At 44.2% G+C, this 21,547-nt stretch overlaps 1 protein-coding gene across 1 annotated transcript; it reads right to left on the bottom strand.

Moving 5' to 3' along the window:
• Nucleotides 1-3,927: 3,927 nt before the first annotated feature.
• Nucleotides 3,928-19,189, bottom strand: LOC126233634 (uncharacterized). Its single transcript, XM_049942875.1, has 2 exons — nucleotides 18,140-19,189; nucleotides 3,928-4,104 (listed from the first exon to the last, which is right to left on the bottom strand). Exons 1-2 carry the CDS (start codon nucleotides 19,187-19,189, stop codon nucleotides 3,928-3,930), a joined length of 1,227 nt encoding a protein of 408 aa, XP_049798832.1.
• Nucleotides 19,190-21,547: the final 2,358 nt, after the last annotated feature.

Here is a 21,547-nt window from a genome sequence, read left to right as displayed (position 1 = left end):
GACCGCGTACGGCAACCACAGAGGGCAATGCGCAGCTAGTGCAGCAGTTGATCCAACAGCGGCCTTGGGTTTCCGTTCGCCGTGTTGCAGCTGCGGTCCAAATGACGCAAACGTCCATGTATCATCTCATGCGCCAGAGTTTACACCTCTATCCATACAAAATTCAAACGCGGCAACCCCTCAGCGCCGCTACCATTGCTGCACGAGAGACATTCGCTAACGATATAGTGCACAGGATTGATGGCGATATGCATGTGGGCAGCATTTGGTTTACTGACGAAGCTTATTTTTACCTGGACGGCTTCGTCAATAAACAGAACTGGCGCATATGGGGAACCGAAAAGCCCCATGCTGCAGTCCCATCGTCCCTGCATCCTCAAAAGGTACTGGTCTGGGCCGCCAATTCTTCCAAAGGAATCATTGGCCCATTTTTCAGATCCGAAACGATTACTGCATCACGCTATCTGGACATTCCTCGTGAATTTGTGGCGGTTCAAACTGCCTTGGACGACACTGCGAACACCTCGTGGTTTATGCAAGATGGTGCCCAGCCACATCGCACGGCCGACGTCTTTAATTTCCTGAATGAATATTTCGATGATCGTGTGATTGCTTTGGGTTATCCGAAACATACAGGAGGCGGCGTGGATTGGCCTCCCTATTCGCCAGACATGAACCCCTGTGACTTCTTTCTGTGGGGACACTTGAAAGACCAGGTGTACCGCCAGAATCCAGAAACAATTGAACAGCTGAAGCAGTACATCTCATCTGCATGTGAAGCCATTCCGCCAGACACGTTGTCAAAGGTTTCGGGTAATTTCATTCAGAGACTACGCCATATTATTGCTACGCATGGTGGATATGTGGAAAATATCGAACTATAGAGTTTCCCAGACCACAGCGCCATCTGTTGTTGACAATTGTAACTACTGTAATTTCGAAAGTTTGTCTGCCTGAAAATGTACTGTTGTCCCAAGCATATTGCAACAAACGGTGTATTTCTATCGCTGCTCGTTTAGTTTGTATTGCCGTTTCAAATATACCGGTCATTTTTGAAACACCCTGTAGATAGTAAACTGTCGTGGAAAGCCCACGTTCGGGATCTTGCTCAAAGATGTAATGCTGCCAGTTTTAATATTCGAAGCCGGCCAGTGTGGCCGAACGGTTCTAGGCGCTTCAGTCTGGAACCGCACAACTGCTACGGTCGTAGGTTCGAATCCTGCATCGGGCATGGGTGTGTGTGATGTCCCTAGGTTAGTTAGGTTTAAGTAGTTCTAAGTTCTAGGGGACTTATGACCTCAGATGTTTAGTCCCATAATGTGTGTACATAGTTCCGCGTGGTCAGCACATACACAACTTTCCCACTAGAGCGCGCCCCACTAACCACAGCAGCACAGGCACAGTGCTCATCCGTCTCCACACTATGAGATGGCGCTGCCATAGAGACGGACCAAATTCTGCTTCCGCCGATCCACGTATTCAAATGACTCTGAGCACTATGGGACTTAACATCTACGGTCATCAGTCCCCTAGAACTTAGAACTACTTAAACCTAACTAACCTAAGGACAGCACACAACACCCAGACATCACGAGGCAGAGAAAATCCCCGACCCCGCCGGGAATCGAACCCGGGAACCCGGGCGTGGGAAGCGAGAACGCTACCGCACGACCACGAGCTGCGGACGATCCACGTATTAATATGTAACGCAGCCAATGAGATTGCTGCTAACGTAGAACCTTTTCTCCTCGTGGATCACACTTGCGCAGTGATACATGAACGCGCGAGGTATTATAACGAGTGTACAGACCTCCGATTAGTGAGCCTGCATTTGTCTGCACCATTTTGTACCAGTCTACATTTGTCTGTACCAGTCTCTAGTCAAGTTTCAGTCTGCGCCTAATAAGATTACCATTTTCCTGTACATAGCCATGAAGATAACCGTATAGACACTTTTGTCAAGTATCAGAGATATATGTGAGAATAAGATTAATGTACCAATACCAAAGGAAATTCAGGTTGTCAATTGTAAATAGCATCCAGAACCAAGTTAAGTAATTTTTATGGTTCAAAAATTGTTCAAATGGCTCTGAGCACTATGGCACTTAAAATCTGTGCTCATCAGTCCCCTAGAACTTAAACTATTTAAACCTAACTAACCTAAGGACATCACACACATCCATGCCCGAGGCAGCGGTCACGCGGTTCCAGTCTGAAGCACCTAGAACCGCATGGCCACATCGGCTGGCAATCTTTATGGTTGTTATTATTTTAATAAATGTGTGTGAAAATTAATCAAGTTCGATTTAAAGTTGGTCACCGTCAATCTGCTACTCTAAGCGTGCAAGTGGCATTTCTATCGTCTGACCTAACGGCAGAAGATAAACACGCCACGATAAGACCACGAGACATATTGCTGACACTCGCATACTTCGTTAGAGCGACAAGTCAAATAATCAGATGGTGTGTGTACTGAAGGTCTTACAGTACACACACCACAATACTGTTGATTGCGTTTACGTAAACTTATGGCTTGACTTTTATGGGTTCATAAGCACTTTATATTTATCTGTTATTACTTTTATGTGGTAATGTCATGTACTGACACGTTACATGACCTTGCAGATTTGCTCCTCAATTTCTTCCTGCGGAACTTTATGTGTAAATAAATGAATAAATAACAGATTTTTGGTTTTTTGAAGGACAAGAACGGAGCTATTTTACTCGTATTGGGACTCATTCAATTAGGAAAAACAGACAGATCTTACAATGGGCTTGTATACTTTTTACAGCAATCGCTCACAGATATTGAAGACTTTTTAATCGGTTGTGTTATACAACCGCTGAACCCATGGTCTCAATAGCTCCATATGCCTTCTACTGGCTGCTGTAAGCCACCTCTTCGCTCCCCTCTAAACACATAATAGGCGTTCGCAGTACTTCTCTATAACGCATCGTCCATAATAAGAATATTCTTAAAACTAATTGCTGTTTGCTGTTCCGTGGAAGTCTTGATAACGTTGACTGAAATCTGCTATAAATGGTATAGAATGATACAGTGTTTCTGCATAGACTTTAGTACAATATTACCACTGTTTGAGCTGCTGTCTCTAGAATGCACACTCAGTTTGCGTGTAACGAGCCAGTGCCAAAAGCCAAAAGTGGATAAGAGAACGCGCAGATTCAATAACCACATCAAAATACTGAAGTCTTGAGTCCAGAATTTAGCAACGTTTTACTTTAAACTTAACCAATGAAATTTAATTGGCTGAAATAATCGTGTTATTTAATGTGCCGTTCAGCATTAAAAGCATGACACAAATTTATGTTGTTAAATATAGCGTGTAAACATCGCCTGTAGAAGTTAACGTTTTTTGCAGAACAGTACAAAAACCGTTATATGTCAGGGACAAAACAGTTATACTTCAGTGACTTAGTTTCGTAAAGATTTACCTGGTTCGAACAGACTGACAGGAGTATGGCTGGTTAAAATTTATTGTCACGTCGACGACGGGGTCACGTAGACGCTTGGGGAGGATCACAAGTGCAGATTGGGAAGGGATGGGAACGGGGATCACACTTTTTTTCAGGAGGAACGACCCCGAGATTTGCCTCATTAAATTTTAGTCAAATCATGTCAAATCCCTGATCTGCATAGTCAGGCGGGCAGTAGAACCCCGATCTTTCCAAATACGAGTGAAATATTCTACGCACTGCCTCACCTCCCTCGACCAAAGCTGACTTGGACACGATTAATCTGTCAACAGTTGCACGCAATGAACACCGCTGAAATGAGACTTCTTATCGATTGTTGGACTCCCAGCAGAAGTTGGCAGCTTGTTGTGATTGGATGGGCGTTTTTGTTTCCTCCAACAGTCAATAGTTTTTTTTTCAACAAAAAAGACTAAAGCTGTTTTCCTTTCCTCACTATTCTTGTCGTTTCTTCATAAGTCCTCCTGCTGCCAACAAGTCCAGCTCGTATTCCAAATGCCCCTTAATGGCGTCGTGTTGCACAGTCTGCTGTGGCGTCTCTTCCAGGCAATTTGTTACTATCACCAGCTTATTTGTTAGCTGACTCCAGTTGACGTAGTGGTGCTTTGGGAGCTATTCTTCAGAACAGAATTCTAAAAGATGATCTGCCTGTTAACTATAAGCCTAAGTTGTCCTGAGATAATGTGACATCTTTTGGTGCAGTGATGGCTGGAACTAGACGCGACCTGACGAATCTCCTTGTTGATTGACGGACGGCTGTAACCTTGGTAGATTGCGGGGAATGGAATTCTGGCCGTAAACTGAACTGTCTATTAGACATGATAGTCCACTAAAAGTTGTAGCTATTATTGTAGACACGTTGGACATGTTGTCCACCCCCATACTTGAATGATCGGTGTAGGAGGCTGCCATGCAGAAGACCCGGATTCGATTCCCAGTAGTGCCAAGGATTTTTCCCGGTTGAGAGTACTGGAGCAGCGTGCACTCTGCCCCGTGATTGCAATTGAGGAGCTGCCTCATTGCGAGATAGGTTAAGACCTAGATAGGAAGATAGAAATTTATAGTGTATTCATTTACGAATATGAGGGTATATTAAATTAAGGAACAAATTCTGCATCTTGTAAAATAAAATAACGAGACAAAGAGGAAAGGGGAATTTGTTTAAAGTGCATAGTTGCACTGAAAGGAAAAGATATTGCGGGTACGAAGGGAGCTAAGGAACAGAAAATCTCCCAAACCGATCGTGACGTTTAACGATAACACAACAGTTTTTAAGTAAACCACAACAGAAACGTAATAAAATGCCGTGAACAGAAACGTAAATGTCTTGGAGAGGTGTAAGTAAATGTTATGAAAGTTTGATATAAGAAATAATTGGAAACGGTAGACTTTAGAATTATAAAGAAGGCAAGACAAATATTTATGTTGAGTTGACATAGTATTCTATCTGTTAACATGGTACATGGCGCAGTAACAGAAACGTAGAGAAAACTGAACTAGATATCCAAGACTTTTTTAATATTGGTGTATTTCTACAAATGAATCAAAAGTGTGTAGCACCACTCTTGATGCAGACAAATGCTAATGGACTCTGCACCGAAAAGCAGCTGGCTACTCGATACTCATGCAGTGATGCTCATTGTGGAAACATAACTCCGACGATCACACGCTGAACTGCCACAAGTATATGGTAAAGCAACAGAATCATAATGAAACATCTGCGCATCGCTCTTGACCTCAGAAAAAACGACACTAGTAGTCAAGGAGCACATGAAGTGAACTCAAAGAAATTATGCTGATTGGACTAGCTGCATACTTCACTCCAATAAGTGAATGAACATGTGAGTGACTGAAATGAATCGTGCAGTGCCCAACGATACACCATTGGCAGGATCTGTCTGAAACAGACATATGGACATGGAAAGGAGGCACGAAATTACCGTAATTATCCACCGTCGGCATCAATGTCTATATATACTCAATATTAGCTCCTCCATAGTCAAGGCCACCTATGCAGGCCTGTGCGTCATCTCTCGACTTGTAGTTAACTGGTCCGAAACATGTGCTGAAAGCAAAGTCCCCTACCAGAATTTGGCCGACAAGGGGAGGGGAAAGGAGATGGTGGCGTGAAGTCCCTGTTAGGTAGACTTTGCACCAATGTCCTGCATTCAGTCCCAGATCTCTGCGCTGTAACTTAAGAAGTGGGGACATGAGAAACTGTGGACGGTTACACCTGGTGGTACCCTAGATGAGTAGGTACCCTAGATGAGTAGATCATGTGCTGGGAGCGGGTTTCAACCTCTCCTAACTCTTTTCATCACAAAAAAACTCATGGCGCTGCACAATACGTCACAAACACGTTACACTCATCTTCACTCGACAGATACATTTAAGAAATAACTCATACAACGTGAAGGTAAAATATTCTAGATTGTTATGTCACGTCATGTTTCTCTTCAGATTACGTCTAACACAATCGACTTTTATGGGGGGATCTTTTTAGCGTCTTCTGGTGTCTATTGCGTAAGAGGAAGTTACAACCTGCAAAATTTTACCTTCAACCTGCAGACTTTCATAATTCATACGCTTTGTGGAAAAGACCATTAGACGCCATTGTGCTCGGAGGAAGAAAATCCTGTCCGCAGCTCGTGGTCGTGCGGTAGCGTTCTCGCTTACCACGCCCGGGTTCCCGGGTTCGATTCCCGGCGGGGTCAGGGATTTTCTCTGCCTCGTGATGACTGGGTGTCGTGTGCTGTCCTTAGGTTTAAGTAGTTCTAAGTTCTAGGGGACTGATGACCATAGCTGTTAAATCCCATAGTGCTCAGAACCATTTTTTTTTGAAGAAAATCCTGTAATAACAGGCGGCTAAACCTTCCCCTGGGGTGTCTCGACTAATAATGCCTACTACCCTTCCCACTTCTGGTTGAGACGGGCAAGGTGAGGAAGGAAATCAACAGAGGCCAAGTTGAACCGACGTAAGGCAACTTAGCGAATTTAGAGAGATCATGGAAAATCGTAAACCGAGATGGTTCGATAGACATTTGAACGTTGAAAGTAGCCCAGTGTCCAAACCAACCCGCAATCTCGATCGATCAGAGATGTTATAAACGGATTCATAAATCAGTTTTTCAAGAATAAGGGTGTAAATCGCCAGTGTCCGCCGTAGCCCACGTCCACACTTGAACTGAACCTAGGTATGAAATCGGAACCCTGATGCTGGGAGTAGAGTCCGCAGCTCGTGGTCGCGCGGTAGCGTTCTCGCTTCCCGCGCCCGGGTTCCCGGGTTCGATTCCCGGCGGGGTCAGGGATTTTCTCTGCTTCGTGATGACTGGGTGTTGTGTGATGTCCTTAGGTTAGTTAGGTTTAAGTAGTTCTAAGTTATAGGGGACTGATGACCATAGATGTTAAGTCCCATGCTGCTCACAGCCATTTGAACCTGGGAGTGGAACGTCCACCAGGTTTGTGAAAATGCGAGCCCCACACGGGATGGGTGCGTACATGCGGCGAAGTTATATTTCAAAACGACGGCTCACCTAGCCCATCTAGACATCAGTCGCAGTAACAGTCTGGGCGGCGCAAAGCTATTTTTCACCACTTTGGACTGACTCGAAACTATCGATGTCTCTGTCTCTCTAAGCGCTTAGAGGTGCCTCATATGATACTAATTCCGAACAGAGGACCTGTTTCTCATTTCCATATCGGTACTGAGGGCCGCATTGCTTAGAGCTTGGATGGTCATGCCGACTACCCATTACAACACTGGCAAGAGTAGACCTCATTCACAGAACTCATTAATCAAAATACATCATTAATTTTAATTGCTTGCGTCAGAGTGGACGAGTTTTATTTGTCATGCAGTTTCACGTTGGTCACATCGCAGTGGTACTACTACAACATAGCTACGGTAAGAGCGTATTAGAGATTAATGGAAATTTATGGATCACCGCGAGCTATAATACCGAGATCGCCGCCTTGTGTCCTCCGGTTTAACATTCAAGGCTATTCCGACTGCAGAGATTTGTAGGGAAGCGGTGACAGCTGATACATTGTACGTCAGAGTACCGTATTTTACTGCTGATATACTGTTTCGTGATTTGACTCTTTGTGTAGTGTAATGAACAAACTGAATCGACATAACTTCAAAAACACCGCCTTTAACGGGAACAGCTTAGAATAATGTATCAAGTCGGCTTCAGTTTGACTGTTCCAGCAGTGCAGTGCGAAGACGTAAGAACAGTGAACAGTGATGAGCCTCATATTGATACAAGTGTTTCTTTCCTCGTTAAAAGATGAATTTTAAAGTGAATAACTAGCACGCTGTGGCCAAAGGTGGAACTTCCTGGTAAGGCGACGTAATAGACGAGGAAATGAGTGGCATTTTGTAGAGTGTATTTATATAATCAGAGAAAGTATGATAATGAAAGGAAATATAATAACATAGAGCTGTGTAGAGGTGACAAAGGATTAAACTTCAACGATCTTTTTGATCAAAGCAAGAGTTTACAACAGCCATAAGACGTGTTTCCTTGGTGCTGCACGTTTAGCAATTCTGATCGAGATATACTCACGCTGCAGTGTTCTTCTTCGGCACGCTAACGTAGAAGTGTGCACAGAAACAGTCAATTAAAAAATCTGTGCAATTCGTTCGTTTATTTATACAGTGTGACAAATATTAAACTACATTTAAAAACGTAAATAAGTAACAAACTACGGTGTGCATGCACTTTATTCACCTTGTAAATGTCACTACAGATATTCGAATTCAGTTTGTGACATATTCGATATGCCTGCTATCATTGGCGATGATGTGGAGCAGACGAATAGCGGAATCCTGCATGGCCCGCTGAAGTGTCGGAACATCGATGCTGTCGATGATCACCTGAATGGCTGTTTTCAGCTCAGCAATGGTTTTGGGGTTATTGCTCTACAACTTGTCTTTAATATAGCTCCACAAAAAGGAGTCACATGTGTTCAGATCCGGTTAATATGGCGGCAAATTGAGGCCGATGCTCCGGCCGCTGCGGCCGAGCAGTTATAGGCGCTTCAGTCGGGTACCGCGCTGCTGCTACGGCCGTAGGTTCGAATCCTGCCTCGGGCATAAATGTCTGTCATGTCCTTATGTTAGTTTTACGTAGTTCTAAGTCTAGCGGACTGATGACCTCAGATATTAAGTACCATAGTGCTTAGAGCCATTTGAACTATTTGAGGCCGATGCCAGTGGCCTCCGGGTACTCCAGAACCAGAATGCTGTCCCCAAAGTGCTCCTCCAGGACATCGAACACTCTCCTGCTTCGATGGGGTCGAGCTCCTTCTTGCACGAACAACTTATTACAGAAATGAGGGTCATTTTCGATAATAGGGACGAAATCATTTTCCAAAACCTTCCCGTACCGTTCGGTCGTCACTGTGGCATCAAGGAATATCGCACCGATTATTCCGTGAGTGGACATTTCACACCACACAGTCACCCGTTGAGGGTGATGAGATTTCTCGATCGTGACATGCTGATTCCCAGTCCCCCAAATGCGCCAGCTTTGCTTATTGACGAATCCATGCAAATGAAAGTAGGCTTTGTCGCTAAATCGAACCATACTAATTCCCATCACGCCCCGCGCCAACAGTGCAGTTTGAACGTTCTAACGTAAACAGTTCAGAAGTTATGACGATTTTATTTCGTAAGTTTCAATAACTGTCACCTTGTATATAAAAGCCGACTTCATCATTTTCTTTTTAGTGAGACCGTGTGTATAAGATTTGTGTGGTGATCTGAAATTCAAGATTCGCATATTTTTCTGTTTGCGTCGTTTCTGCATAACCTTTTATTGTTATTACCAATACGCGTTTGTATTATGATGTACTGTAAAATTTCGAACATTCGCGAATGCAACGATGAACTCATAGTGTTATCGTCAATTGTAGGTTTAAACTTAGTTGTGCTCTTTTAAAATGTTTGAGAACAATAGGCCTATCCTCCTTTAAATCAATCGTTCTCCAACTTCATTAAATAATTACGTGAGAAATACCTTTTTTGTAGCATTTTCGGACGATTACGAAACTATATTCTCGTTAGGTTACTTGTACGAGAGTTTTTGACATGTAACTTATTTCATAGCAAATCAGGGTTTGGGGTTCACAGTTACTACCAAAGAATACAGCACCCCTGAAGTTCATCACATATATCAACGCAAATAAACGTGCGTAATGAGAATATTCGGAAACTGCTGTTATCCTCTGCATAATCTATGAGTAAGTTTTAGTAAACCGGTGTTTGTGAATTAGTTACTGTAACAGATATTCTAGATAACATACTGTGATACGTCTAGTTTTCCCTCAAAGAGGACTAGCTCCATATATGACCTAATTTTACTGTAAACTAACTCTGTTTTCGAGTTTGCTGATGGCTATAACTAACCTAAAAACATTTTAGGAAACCAGTAGTTTTTACTACAGGTTTTTGTGTTGCTTTAATAGAAATCTCATTTTGTGTATTTGCTTCAGTTCTTATAGGGAATTAGCGACATTTTAACTCAACATATTAAAAGATAATCAGCTGGATTAATTTAAAGTTATTTGTTCACTGTCCTGTAATACGTCGTACCAGCTAAAATGCAGCTCAACTGTGAATACTGTTCTCGAATTCCGGATGAGTTGGCTGACGTTCGTAAGAAGCTGGAAATCGCGCTGACTACTGTCAAAGTATTGACAGCCGCCGCGAGTTGGTGTATTTAAAGAGCTCCCGAGAGTCGTGTACCTGTGACACCGGTACCAGAGGTATATCAAGCCCTATCCTCTTGTGTGGATCCTGTCTCTTCTGCAGAAAGTCCACTTGACTGCGAAGGGACCAGGAAGGACTCGTGGTGTTGTACCGATACCCCTAACAAACAAGTTTGAGGTGCTGTCTTTCACTGAAACTGAGCAAGTGGGACTCACTTCACATATTTTGTGGGAACCTGCTTCGTCGTCTGTCGAGACGAGGAAAACGCAAAATTGTAGGGGGTCCGTTAATCGTCGAATGATTTTACTCCTTCAGGAAATGGCAGTAAGCGAGAGGAAAGAACACCAGGTGCTCGCAGTGTGTATGCCTGGCGGTCTCAGTCGACATGTTGAAGAGTCTATTCCAGTAGCCACTGGGGGAACAGGCGCACGAACTGGAGATTGTGCCGCACGTTGGAACAAATTATGCTTGTCGTCTGGGCTCTGAAGTCATACATGGGTTATTCTAGCAACTGGCAGAGAAAAGGAGAACAGCCTAGCTGATGGAGTTTCAACGAGGCTCAGTTTAGAGCACAGTCTCCAGAATTGATCGTGGTCCTTCGGTTCTGAGTCGAGTGGGGGGAGCCAGAGAATTTTAAGGTTTTGTGACAAGCTAGGCTCCGACTTCCTAGACTTACCTAACTAACCTAAGGATATCACACGCATCCATGCCCGAGGCAGCATTCGAACCTGCGACCGTAGCGGTCGTGCGGTTCCAGACTGAAGCGCCTACAACCGCTCGGTCACACCGGCGAGCTGAGATAGAAAGACATGCTTTCCACAGGTGAGAGTATTATAATCCTAATGGTTAACTGCCGAAGCATTCGCAACAAAGTGCAGAGGCTTGAAGAGCTTCTGAAAAGCACTGAAACTCACATAGTACAAGGTACAGAAAGCTGGCTGAAACCTGAAACTGATATCAGTGAGATTTTCGAAGGAACTTCACCTGTATATCGAAGGAATAGGCGAATGGGAAACGGAGGTGGTGTATTTATCACAGTAGACAACAAACTCAAACCCACCAAGATAGAAATTGAAGCTCCATGTGAGATTGTTGGTCCAGACTCAGTATCAGGGTTTGGCGTAAAATAACTGGATCTTTTTATCACCCACCTGACTTGTCTCCTGATGGAACCGAAAACTAGAAAACGTCCTTTCATTTGTATGTATCACAATCATACTGTAATCACTGCTGGAAACCTTAATCATCCCATAATTAACTGGAAAAACTAGTTTTGTTACTGGTGGATGTAATAAGACATCCTGTGTAACATTAACAAATGCCTTCTCTGAAAACTACCTAGAACAAATAGTTAGGAACCCCACTGGTGATCAAGATGTATTGGATCCAATGGCAACAAATAGACGTAACCTTTTTGAGGATGTCAACATTGAAAATGGTATCAGTGACCATGGAGCAGTTAGGGCATCAATGATTACCAAAGTACAAAGCACAACTAAAACAACCAGAAACATATATCTGTTCAATAAAGATCAGTAGCGTCATATCTCAATGAGGAAGTTGAAACTTTCACCATAGGGCAGAAGCATGTAGAGGAACTATGACTCAAGTTTAAAAGAATAGTTGGCTATGTGCTGGACAGATATGTTCCCAGTAGAACGGTTCGTAACGGGAGAGAACCTCCATGGTATACAGTCAGTGTAAAGAGACTTCTATGGAAACAAAGATTACTACATGTGTAAAACGAAGCGTACGGCTATGGATGAGAGATGCCGAATGAAATGCGTTTGGTTGCCGAGAGAGCAATTTGTCATGCCTTCAGTGACTACCATAGCAGTATATTGTCAAATAATATTTCACAAAACCTAAAGAAATTCTGGTCATACGTAAGGGCTGTTGGTGGCACCAAAGTTAGTGAATGAGACAGGAACTGAAATTGAGGGTATCAAAGCAAAAGCCCAAATGCTTAACTCCGTTTTCAAATGTTCCTTTACTTACGAAGGAAAACCCTGGAGAATCACCCCATTTTCATCCTCGTACGACCGCCAAGTTGAATGAAATTAGTACTAGTGTCAGTGATACTGAGAAACAGCTGAAATCGTTACAATTGAACAAAGGTCCAGGACCAGATGGAATTCGTATCTGATTCTATACTGAATTTGCGGTTGAGTTAGCCCCTCTTCTAACTATCACTGACATCAATTTGTTGTAGAATCTGATAACTATATGTCATGCTCAAACATAATGAGATATCTTGAACAAATTACCTCCTCCAAGCCAACAACATGGATTCAGAAAACATCGATCATTTGAAACCAAAGTTGCACATTTCTCACATGACATACTGAAAGTTTTCGATCATGGCAAGACGCCGGATTTCTCGATTTTGGGAAACCATTTGACTCACTGCCACATCTACGCTTATTATCAAGTACGATCATATGGGGTACCAAGTAAACAATGTGAGTGGTGTGCACTCCTAAAGCAACAACTGCACACCGACCAACGCAGCGCCACTGAAAAGAGTATGCAGCGTGCAGCGCCACATCTCTGCAAAGAGTTCAGCGCCCACTGCCTACCTTGACTTACCTAGCAGCCCACAGCTAGTCGGGCCCATTTCGGTGGCAGACTTTGAGAGCATCAGTAGTGAGTAATAGGAAGACGACACTTAACCTGTGCCCAGTGAGTTGTAGGAATGGAGAAATGTAATTGCTCGTAGGAGGCACAAGAAGTTAAGTTCCTTTTCGTCTTACAAATAAAGTGATCAGTTAATATTAAAATGTCATTTATACGTCATTTTGGATCCTGCCACTGGCCATCGCAACTCTCTCTGAGAGAGGACAAGTTACTCTGTCACCTATTTTTCGCATACGGAAAATTATTAAAGATTTTATTACAACCTGCTGCACCTTGAGCGAGACTGCAGAAAGTTAATAGCCTTTGCAGACGTTGATGGAGCCTGGTAGGGCGCTAAAAGCTTGAGGTATCTTTATGGTTCTCAGCTCATAGAAACAGCTTGCTGGTTCAAGGTTCAAATGGATCTGAGCACTATGGGACTTAACATCTCAGGTCATCAGTCCCCTAGAACTTAGAACTACTTAAACCTAACTAACCTAAGGACATCACACACATCCATGCCCGAGGCAGGATTCGAACCTGCGACTGCAGCAGTCGCGCGGTTCCAGACTGAAGCGCCTAGATCCGCTAGGCCACCAGTGGCCGGCAAAGCTTGGTGGACAGGTCCACAGCCATGCAGGGCAGGCAGGGCAGCCGCTCATCTGGACAGGGCTCCAGCAGAACAATGCCGTGATACCTGCTGTGGTGCCAGCAGAAGCATGGGCAGGGGCACTGGTCTAAAGGAATGTGTCTACACGGTGGAGTCATAAACTGGGCATTGTGTGCAGAGCCATACATAATAAAAATTCACATGTTTTTGTGTTTGCCAATATTGCAAGAAGGCCAGTGAGCCACTACCCTTGGCTGCCCCTGTTGTATAAGAAAACTCTGGCATCTGAAAAAGTTTAAAGATAGCTTCTTTATTACACCTCATAGCTAGGACTAACAAGCTCCAAGGCACAGGCGATTTGGATAAAGATCTTTGAGATGGTAATTGTTACCTTGTTGCCATGGGAAGAGAAACGACTTCAGAGAAAATCATCTCCCCCCCCCCCCCCCCTCTGTGAAAATTTAAAAAAAAAAAACAGTAATTGGCGGTTTCTTTTTTTTAAGAGACACAGGTTTCTTTTTTTTTCAGAGACACAGGTTTCTTAATGATCTCCATGGTTCGACATAAGTTTTTGCTGTCCTGTGGGAGGGGAGATTTAGCGCCTCTAGAGACTTGTGATTGCCTCAAGGTGGTGTGGAGTCACTCATGTACTTTGCGGGAAAACGGATTTTTTTCCTGGATAGGTGGGAAGCTCTCGGGTGTGGGGTCTTTGGGCTGGTAGGCTTCTGGTCGATGCTCTGGCATATGTAGTTGTTACTTGGGACCTGTCCTGGCTTCACTTGTGAGTAGTTTAGACTCGGGATCCTGTGGTGAAGTTCATACTGTACAGATAGTGTGACTTGAAACAGCTCAGACTACTCGCTTGCCAAGTGCACACTTATTCGTTTTTGGTTTACCAGCCTTGACTTTTGGTATCCTTGTGCGCTCTGTTGTATAAGTGAGTCAAATTGGTTGTTAGTACGACAAGCGACAAGAGACAAGCGAATGGGTGTGCCACACACTGAAACCTGCTATGATTTCAGGGCTCTGGTAGAGAGTAAATTACGATCCATCTGTCTGATTGCTGGACGTTGAGATTTTCGCATTTCTGTCGTGGCCGCGATCGATTCACAGGTGCTGCCTCCACATCTCACCTCGTCTGCCGCACACATATCGCCAGCATTTTTTTTTTTAAAAAAAGCCGGTTAACGTCGCAAGGGAAAATGTTGCATGGGAAAGCGGTCTGCGTGGCGCCACCTGGGGGAGGTGTGTTGCCTTCCGAAAGTGGGTTAAGACCGCCAGGAGACACTCTGATCCCCGGAAGGCTTCAGATTTTTTTGAAGTGCTCTTGAGGCTCAGAGGAACCTGAGTGGGGCGGGGACCGTAATGTCCTATCCTGTGGCCTTGACGTGGCCCCGGCGCTCAGTAACCCCCTTCGATAGGGTGAAGCTAACACAGGAAGGGCCATCCATATATGACGTTAAAAGGCTATCCCTTAACTGGGTGCAATCTTCACTGAACTGCATTGGCCCACCGTGAATTATCAAAGGCGGTGGGTGAGACATGGTCGGCCATGATCCCCCAGTACGTGTGGAGGTCCTCTGAGGACTGTAACTCAGGTTTGAGTGCCGCACCGCCTCGATGATGTCAAACTACGCAACGTAAGACCTGGGCCATCCCTTCAGTATCACCACATCATCAAACTCACAACACCTCTCGGCTGTGGAACGGTGAGGGTTGTCTTTGTGTCAAGGAAGGACGTTAAACTCCCATCAAGTTAGGACGTTAAACACCCCCAACCCAAGGCGAAAGCGAAGGGTGCGTGGCACAGGGGGAGTTTTGCCTGAGGGACCGAACATCTGTCCCTCTTTCTCTTTTTTTCCGCAGGGCACAGACCAGCAGGTGCTCTGCATGCCGGCGACCTCGTTTGTCGGCGTGGGACCTCGACGTGAGTTGGCAAGTTTGCTTCGCCGCGCCCGTGGGTAACCGTGGCGTGTTCTGCCAAACCCAGGAGGTGGTGACATCGCCTTGGCTTGGTTAGCTGGGTCCAGACCGCCGAACGACTGGGTGACCGACCCACCACCTGAGTAGGAGCGGGTTCTAGGGCTTTTGGTGGGAGTTCGGGCAAGTAGGCGGCGACAGACGACGAATGGATCCACTTCTCCAGAGTGCGGGGTGCACTTGCCAGTGAGCGCTGGGAGAAATCGTCTGTGACGAGGCCACTGAAGGGGATCAGTACACTGGCAACGGTGTGCTGAACCCCGCAGCTCAGGAATGCTCTTGACCTAGGGGCGAGGTTGATGGGCGAGCTGCAGTTTTCTACTCCCCCCCCCCCCCATGCCAGAGGAGACACTCCAGGGTTAGAGTCGGGCTTCCAACCCCTTTTTTTCGCTTGTCTAATAATGATGACTACCGAAGAGACAAGCGATCTGAGTGCGCCCATAAGGGCTTCGATGCTAGCTGATCCCTCCCCACAGGATGGCCTGGGTCAGACGACGGAGGAAAGCAACTTGGAAAGATATATGAGAATTACTCCGTTCTTAGATCAAAACGTTAATAACGGTAAAATCAGTCAGGCCGCAGTGCAGGCCATTAAAAATGAGCTAGCGGCATGGGCGATCGCCAATGCTAACCTAGAAGGAAGGATCGAAGACCTGGAGAAAGAAAATTAACTGCTTAGGAAACAACCAATAAAGAAATGGGCCGGCGTTGCGGCACAGGCTGCACCAAATGCCGAAACCAGAAAGGAAACTATAGCAAAGGTCTCTAAACGGCCGGACACCGCAGTCTTCTTAAGACCAAAGCCCGGCCAAGATATTAAAAAAGTCCAAGAAGTGTTTGCCACTTCCGTAAACCCTGTAAGAGAAAAGATTAAGATCAACAAAGTTAAACTAACAAAGAACGTAGTTATTGTAGATGTCGCCTCGGAAGACGACAAAAAGTAGCTCTTAGGAAATCAAAAACTGTGAAAGTCAGTGAAATGCGAACCCCCTCGTAAGCGAAATCCACTTGTCATCCTGTATGACGTACCTAAATCAATGACAGACGAAGATCTATGTGAGACCCTATACCAACAGAACCCTGAAGACTCGGACGTAAGCATGGAAACATTTCTAAAAGATTTCAGACTCAGATTGAAGACGGGACCTAGAGACAGAGACAAAGTCCATCATGTTGCCGAGGTAACAGGGGCATTATGGAGGAAATTGACAGCTATGGGCAGGGTGTACATAGGTTTTCACGCTATAAACGTCAAAGACTACCTGATCGTACCCCGATATCACAACTGTGAGGACATTGACCACATTCCTAAATACTGTAGTAGGAAGCCGGCTTGCGCCAAAGGCGGAGAGGAAGACCACGTGAGAAAGGACTGTAGAAAATCCGCTGTATGCATACCATGTACACGAAGGGGCAAAAGGACCTGTGGCACAACCGGGAGGAACTGCCCAACCTACAAATTACTGGAACACCGCCTGATCTCCAGAACAGATTATGGCTGAAGCTGACAACGAAACCAGATCAACCAAGAAAAGAAAGTCTCCTAGCAAGAAGAGAAGGGATATGTAACACCTCCGATTTATTTATCCCGACCTGATCTGGTCTGATCGAATAGCAGCCCAAATAATTATTACTTAATGTGACCGTGTACCTAATGGGGCTGGCAATCGGAATTGACTGCTGCGGAGTTGTTACTTTCCAGTTTGTCCTTCTCAGATGCTGTAATAATGAAATGTCTGGTAACAAGAAGAACACCAACACAGCTTCACTACTCGTCTCAAAGACACAAAGAGAAGGAGACAGCCACTGCCTTCGTCATACATATTTAATTACGGCTAATCTCAGCACAGGCTTCTTCGTTATTCATAATCGTCACACGCTAATACAATCACTGCAATCCAACACTGCAATCCAAATGATGCCGGCGCGGTAGACGCGAAACCAAAAAATATCGGCACAGAAATATCACTGATCACTCTCGTAATTATACTTCTTCCCTTTCCCCGTATATTCTAACACAAAGGGGATAAACCGCGGCGATGGCCACTCCCTTTGTCGGTAAAGCCTTGCATTACAGCAACAGGCCTCCACACGGCTCGGCCCGCAACGTGGGACTGACCTCAACTCTACACTCGCTCTCGCAACACGACACTATCGATTGTTTGTCCTATCGACCTGTGACGAGTGCAAACTTATAGTAAGGGCCTACGGACCCCTTCCATCCCCGCCCTCGAAAACTTCTTTGGAGCCTCTGGCGTAAAAGAATCGGCAAGGGAATTAGACATTGCTACATCTGAACAAAACACACAGTGTAAATAATTAATGAAATTACAATTCACCAAGTAATCCCTCGACTCCGGTAGTGGGCTGCCTCCACAATAATTTCTACAAAAGGTTATTACATCTCATAAACATGGCATTGTCCAAATTACAATTTCTTATATCAAACAGCAATAGTCCTCTGTAGTCCAATATTGAATGTTACACACAACATACAACCAGAAATTATTACGTGAACACATGACATGAATTATTATATTAAAAATTAGTTATTACAGGTTTTACCCCTATTCTCAGGTAATCGTCGAAATGAAATATGAAGTTCTATTTATAATACATCAAAAAATACAATGCAAATAAACATTCCCCTTTTTCAAATGTCCGTTCAACAACTAAATGTCCTAAATATATCTTAGTAGGTTTATTCGGGTCCTTGTAGCTCTCACTCTTGACCGGACCTCACCTGGAGTGTCATTCAGTTTTCCGGTCCCTCCATCTCTTCCTCTATAATCAGACGAATGATTAAAATGATTCCTTGGGTCATTACTTCCCCCTCGGTTTTGATCATTAGCTTGGTTGTGTTCCTGTGATCGAACAGATTCCAACTGTTCCAGTATCTCCATCAAGGCCTCCCTATCTTTAATTAGGCTTCCAGATACAGTTTCTTGCATTCTTTGATTCAATCTTCTTTTTATCGCTGATATCATTATGTCACCACTCAGGGGTTGTTCCAAGGTCTCGTTCAATTCCCACAAATGTTCGGCAAACTCTCTCAACGTTCCTCTCCATGTACTAAGCGACTTGTGGCGTAGTAGGTCCTCAAGTTCTGCACACTGATGACTTCTGGACCAGTATTTCTTCAAGAATTCTCCTTCAAACTGATCATAACTAGTAGTCCCTTCCTTCTTCTTGACTCCCCAAGTGAAGGCCTCACCTTCCATTGTAACCCTCTGGTTATCCTCTTCTCGTTGCACGGCTATAGCATTTCTCAGATCGACAGCCAGTTGGTTTTGCCTATCTCCTATTCCCTTAACCGCATCATTATATCGTTTCTGCATCTGCGTCACCTCGGTGATCCTTTCTCCCAATTCGGCTTTTGTTTCTTCAACATCTCCTGGTATCTTTTCTGCTAACTTTCCTTCCATCTTCTCCACGTCTCCCTGGACTTCGTCTATATTCTTCTGTAGCTTACTTTCTCTCTCGTCGATGTTCATCTTCAGTCGTTCTGGTACCTTCTGCATTTCTTTCTTCAGATTACATTCCATCTTCATCCGCAATGTTTTGATCTCTTGTGCTATAGTTTCTTGTAAATCTTCCTTTAATGATTCTCTGAATTCTCGTAAATCTTCCTGTATTGATTTGTGGAATTTTTCTGCCCTTTCTCTATTTTCTTGAAAATATTCCTTTACTGATTTGTGGAATTTTTCTTCCTCTTCTCTAAATTCTTGTAAACCCTTCTCTAATGATTTGGTCCCCTTTAGCAACTCTGCTAACATCGACCGTATATCTGCATCCTCTGAAATTGGCTTCTCTCTCGTCGTTTGTCCCGGTGTCTCGGGATAACTAGTTGAATGTGCTGATGGGCTTCCTAATGACAATCCATAACCACTGATTCCTGAATCATCTCTGTCTTCCTGTCCTATCCCTTTCCTTTCAACTACTGCCTCACAAACCTGCTTACCTTCAGTAGACATGTTTGGTTTATTTTTAATGCACAGACAAGTAATATAAAATAACCTCTAGTAACCCAAAACACTCCTAATTACCATGAAACTAATCAAACAGTACCTGCAGTATTTTCAGTTAATCCCAAATTGATTCAATATGCATGGGTACTGAACATAACGACTCTCAAAACCTAATAACTTCAAATATCAATTCTCGCATACACAGCTTATGTAAAATGTTCTTAATAAGATAAATCACACCACTCATAAAATCTATAAATGTAAATTCCCAAAAACAATGAGCATATCTGTATAATTACCATTTAGACAGCGCAGTATGCATAAATAAGTATGCTATATTTCAGAGTATGTTTCGCAAACCTTTCGGAAATTACTGTAATTGGGCACTTTTCCTAATGTGAAACTCAGTTTAAAATTGTTTATTTACCGCGAAGACTGCACACTACAATTTAATGTTATGCCAACCAGTCGTCTTCACTCACCAACTGACGTTACCACGAGTCGCGATGTTTTGAAGTTTGAAGTGGGCGTGGCGCTGTACTGCCGCTGGAGCCGCGTGAAGTCGCGCTGAAGATCTGTGGCAAGTCGTCGTAGTTCTCCATCGGCCACTCCGTGGCGCTGCAGGCGGGCGTAGTTTGTAGTTCGGCCGCTAGATGCCGGGTCGGCGCTCGGTGTCTCGAAGTAACGCTGAAGACCGTCGGTGTAGTGCGTCTGTGCTTGAACTACTCCTTGCACAGGTAGTTGGAATGACGTGTGAAATCACCTCGCGGATCGAAGCTCTTTGGCGCAGCTGCTACACGGGTCTGCGTGATGTCACTCAACAATTGCGTCGCCACATAAATTGTCGTCCGCATAACAGTTTATGGGTCCACATGAATTTGTTCGATTTTCACTATTCAAAAGGCAATTTCAGTCAAAATATTACCACTAAACACTTCTTTAAAAGCTTCCATGACAAATTCTTAGTTCGTTTTGCTATAGTAATGTTCACACGTGTCTTTCTTTAGTGTTCACTTTTCATAGTTTTTCGCGCGGATTTACATTATAACACAGTTCATTGACACTATTATTCTTATCTAATATGGCAAGAAAAAAGTTTAGTCACAATCGTAAGATGCTATTACTTCGTATTGTTCAAAAATGCACTGTTCCTTGTCGCGATTTTAAAGTTTATGCTCTCTCTCGATCCAAAATTGAAAAAAAAAATATTTTCTCGCGTTAAGCAAGATAAAATTACCTATTGTTCTTTACGATTCGTCCGAAGATTGCACTTGTCCTTTCACGGTAAGCCAAGGGTGTAACACCTCCAATTTATTTATCCCGACCTGATCTGGTCTGATCGAATAGCAGCCCAAATAATTATTAATTAATGTGACCGTGTACCTAATGGGGCTGGCAATCGGAATTGACTGCTGCGGAGTTGTTACTTCCCAGTTTGTCCTTCTCAGATGCTGTAATAATGAAATGTCTGGTAACAAGAAGAACACCAACACAGCTTCACTACTCGTCTCAAAGACACAAAGAGAAGGAGACAGCCACTGCCTTCGTCATACATATTTAATTACGGCTAATCTCAGCACAGGCTTCTTCGTTATTCATAATCGTCACACGCTAATACAATCACTGCAATCCAACACTGCAATCCAACACTGCAATCCAAATGATGCCGGCGCGGTAGACGCGAAACCAAAAAATATCGGCACAGAAATATCACTGATCACTCTCGTAATTATACTTCTTCACTTTCCCCGTATATTCTAACACAAGGGGGTTAAATCGCGGCGATGGACACTCCCTTTGTCGGTAAAGCCTTGCATTACAGCAACAGGCCTCCACACGGCTCGGCCCGCAACGTGGGACTGACCTCAACTCTACACTCGCTCTCGCAACACGACACTATCGATTGTTTGTCCTATCGACCTGTGACGAGTGCAAACTTATAGTAAGGGCCTACGGACCCCTTACAGATACTGAAAGAGCAGACAAATTCAAAGGATTCTGGAAATCTCTTCAGGAGACAAAGAAAGAGCAAAGGACAATCATGGTTGACTCATGTATCCAGACTGAACCAGAAATAGAAGTACAGGAAATAGGAGAAAACTAGGCTGATCCAGGCAATCTGACTGAACCCCAGACTCTGGTACTTCCGAGTGTCAACTCGACACT

Source organism: Schistocerca nitens, chromosome 1 (assembly GCF_023898315.1).
Source record: "Schistocerca nitens isolate TAMUIC-IGC-003100 chromosome 1, iqSchNite1.1, whole genome shotgun sequence".
Taxonomy (NCBI): Eukaryota; Metazoa; Arthropoda; class Insecta; order Orthoptera; family Acrididae; genus Schistocerca; species Schistocerca nitens.
Note: the sequence above shows the minus strand (reverse complement) of the source record. Positions and strands in the feature narration are given on the sequence as shown.

Coding starts and splice junctions, on each gene's coding strand:
- LOC126233634 (XM_049942875.1), bottom strand. CDS start 19,189: ATGTTAGCAGAGTTGCTAAAGGGGACCAAATCATTAGAGAAGGGTTTA. Junction 4,105..18,139: donor CAGGTGAGGTCCGGTCAAGA/GTGAGAGCTACA, acceptor TCTGAAGAATAG/CTCCCAAAGCACCACTACGT.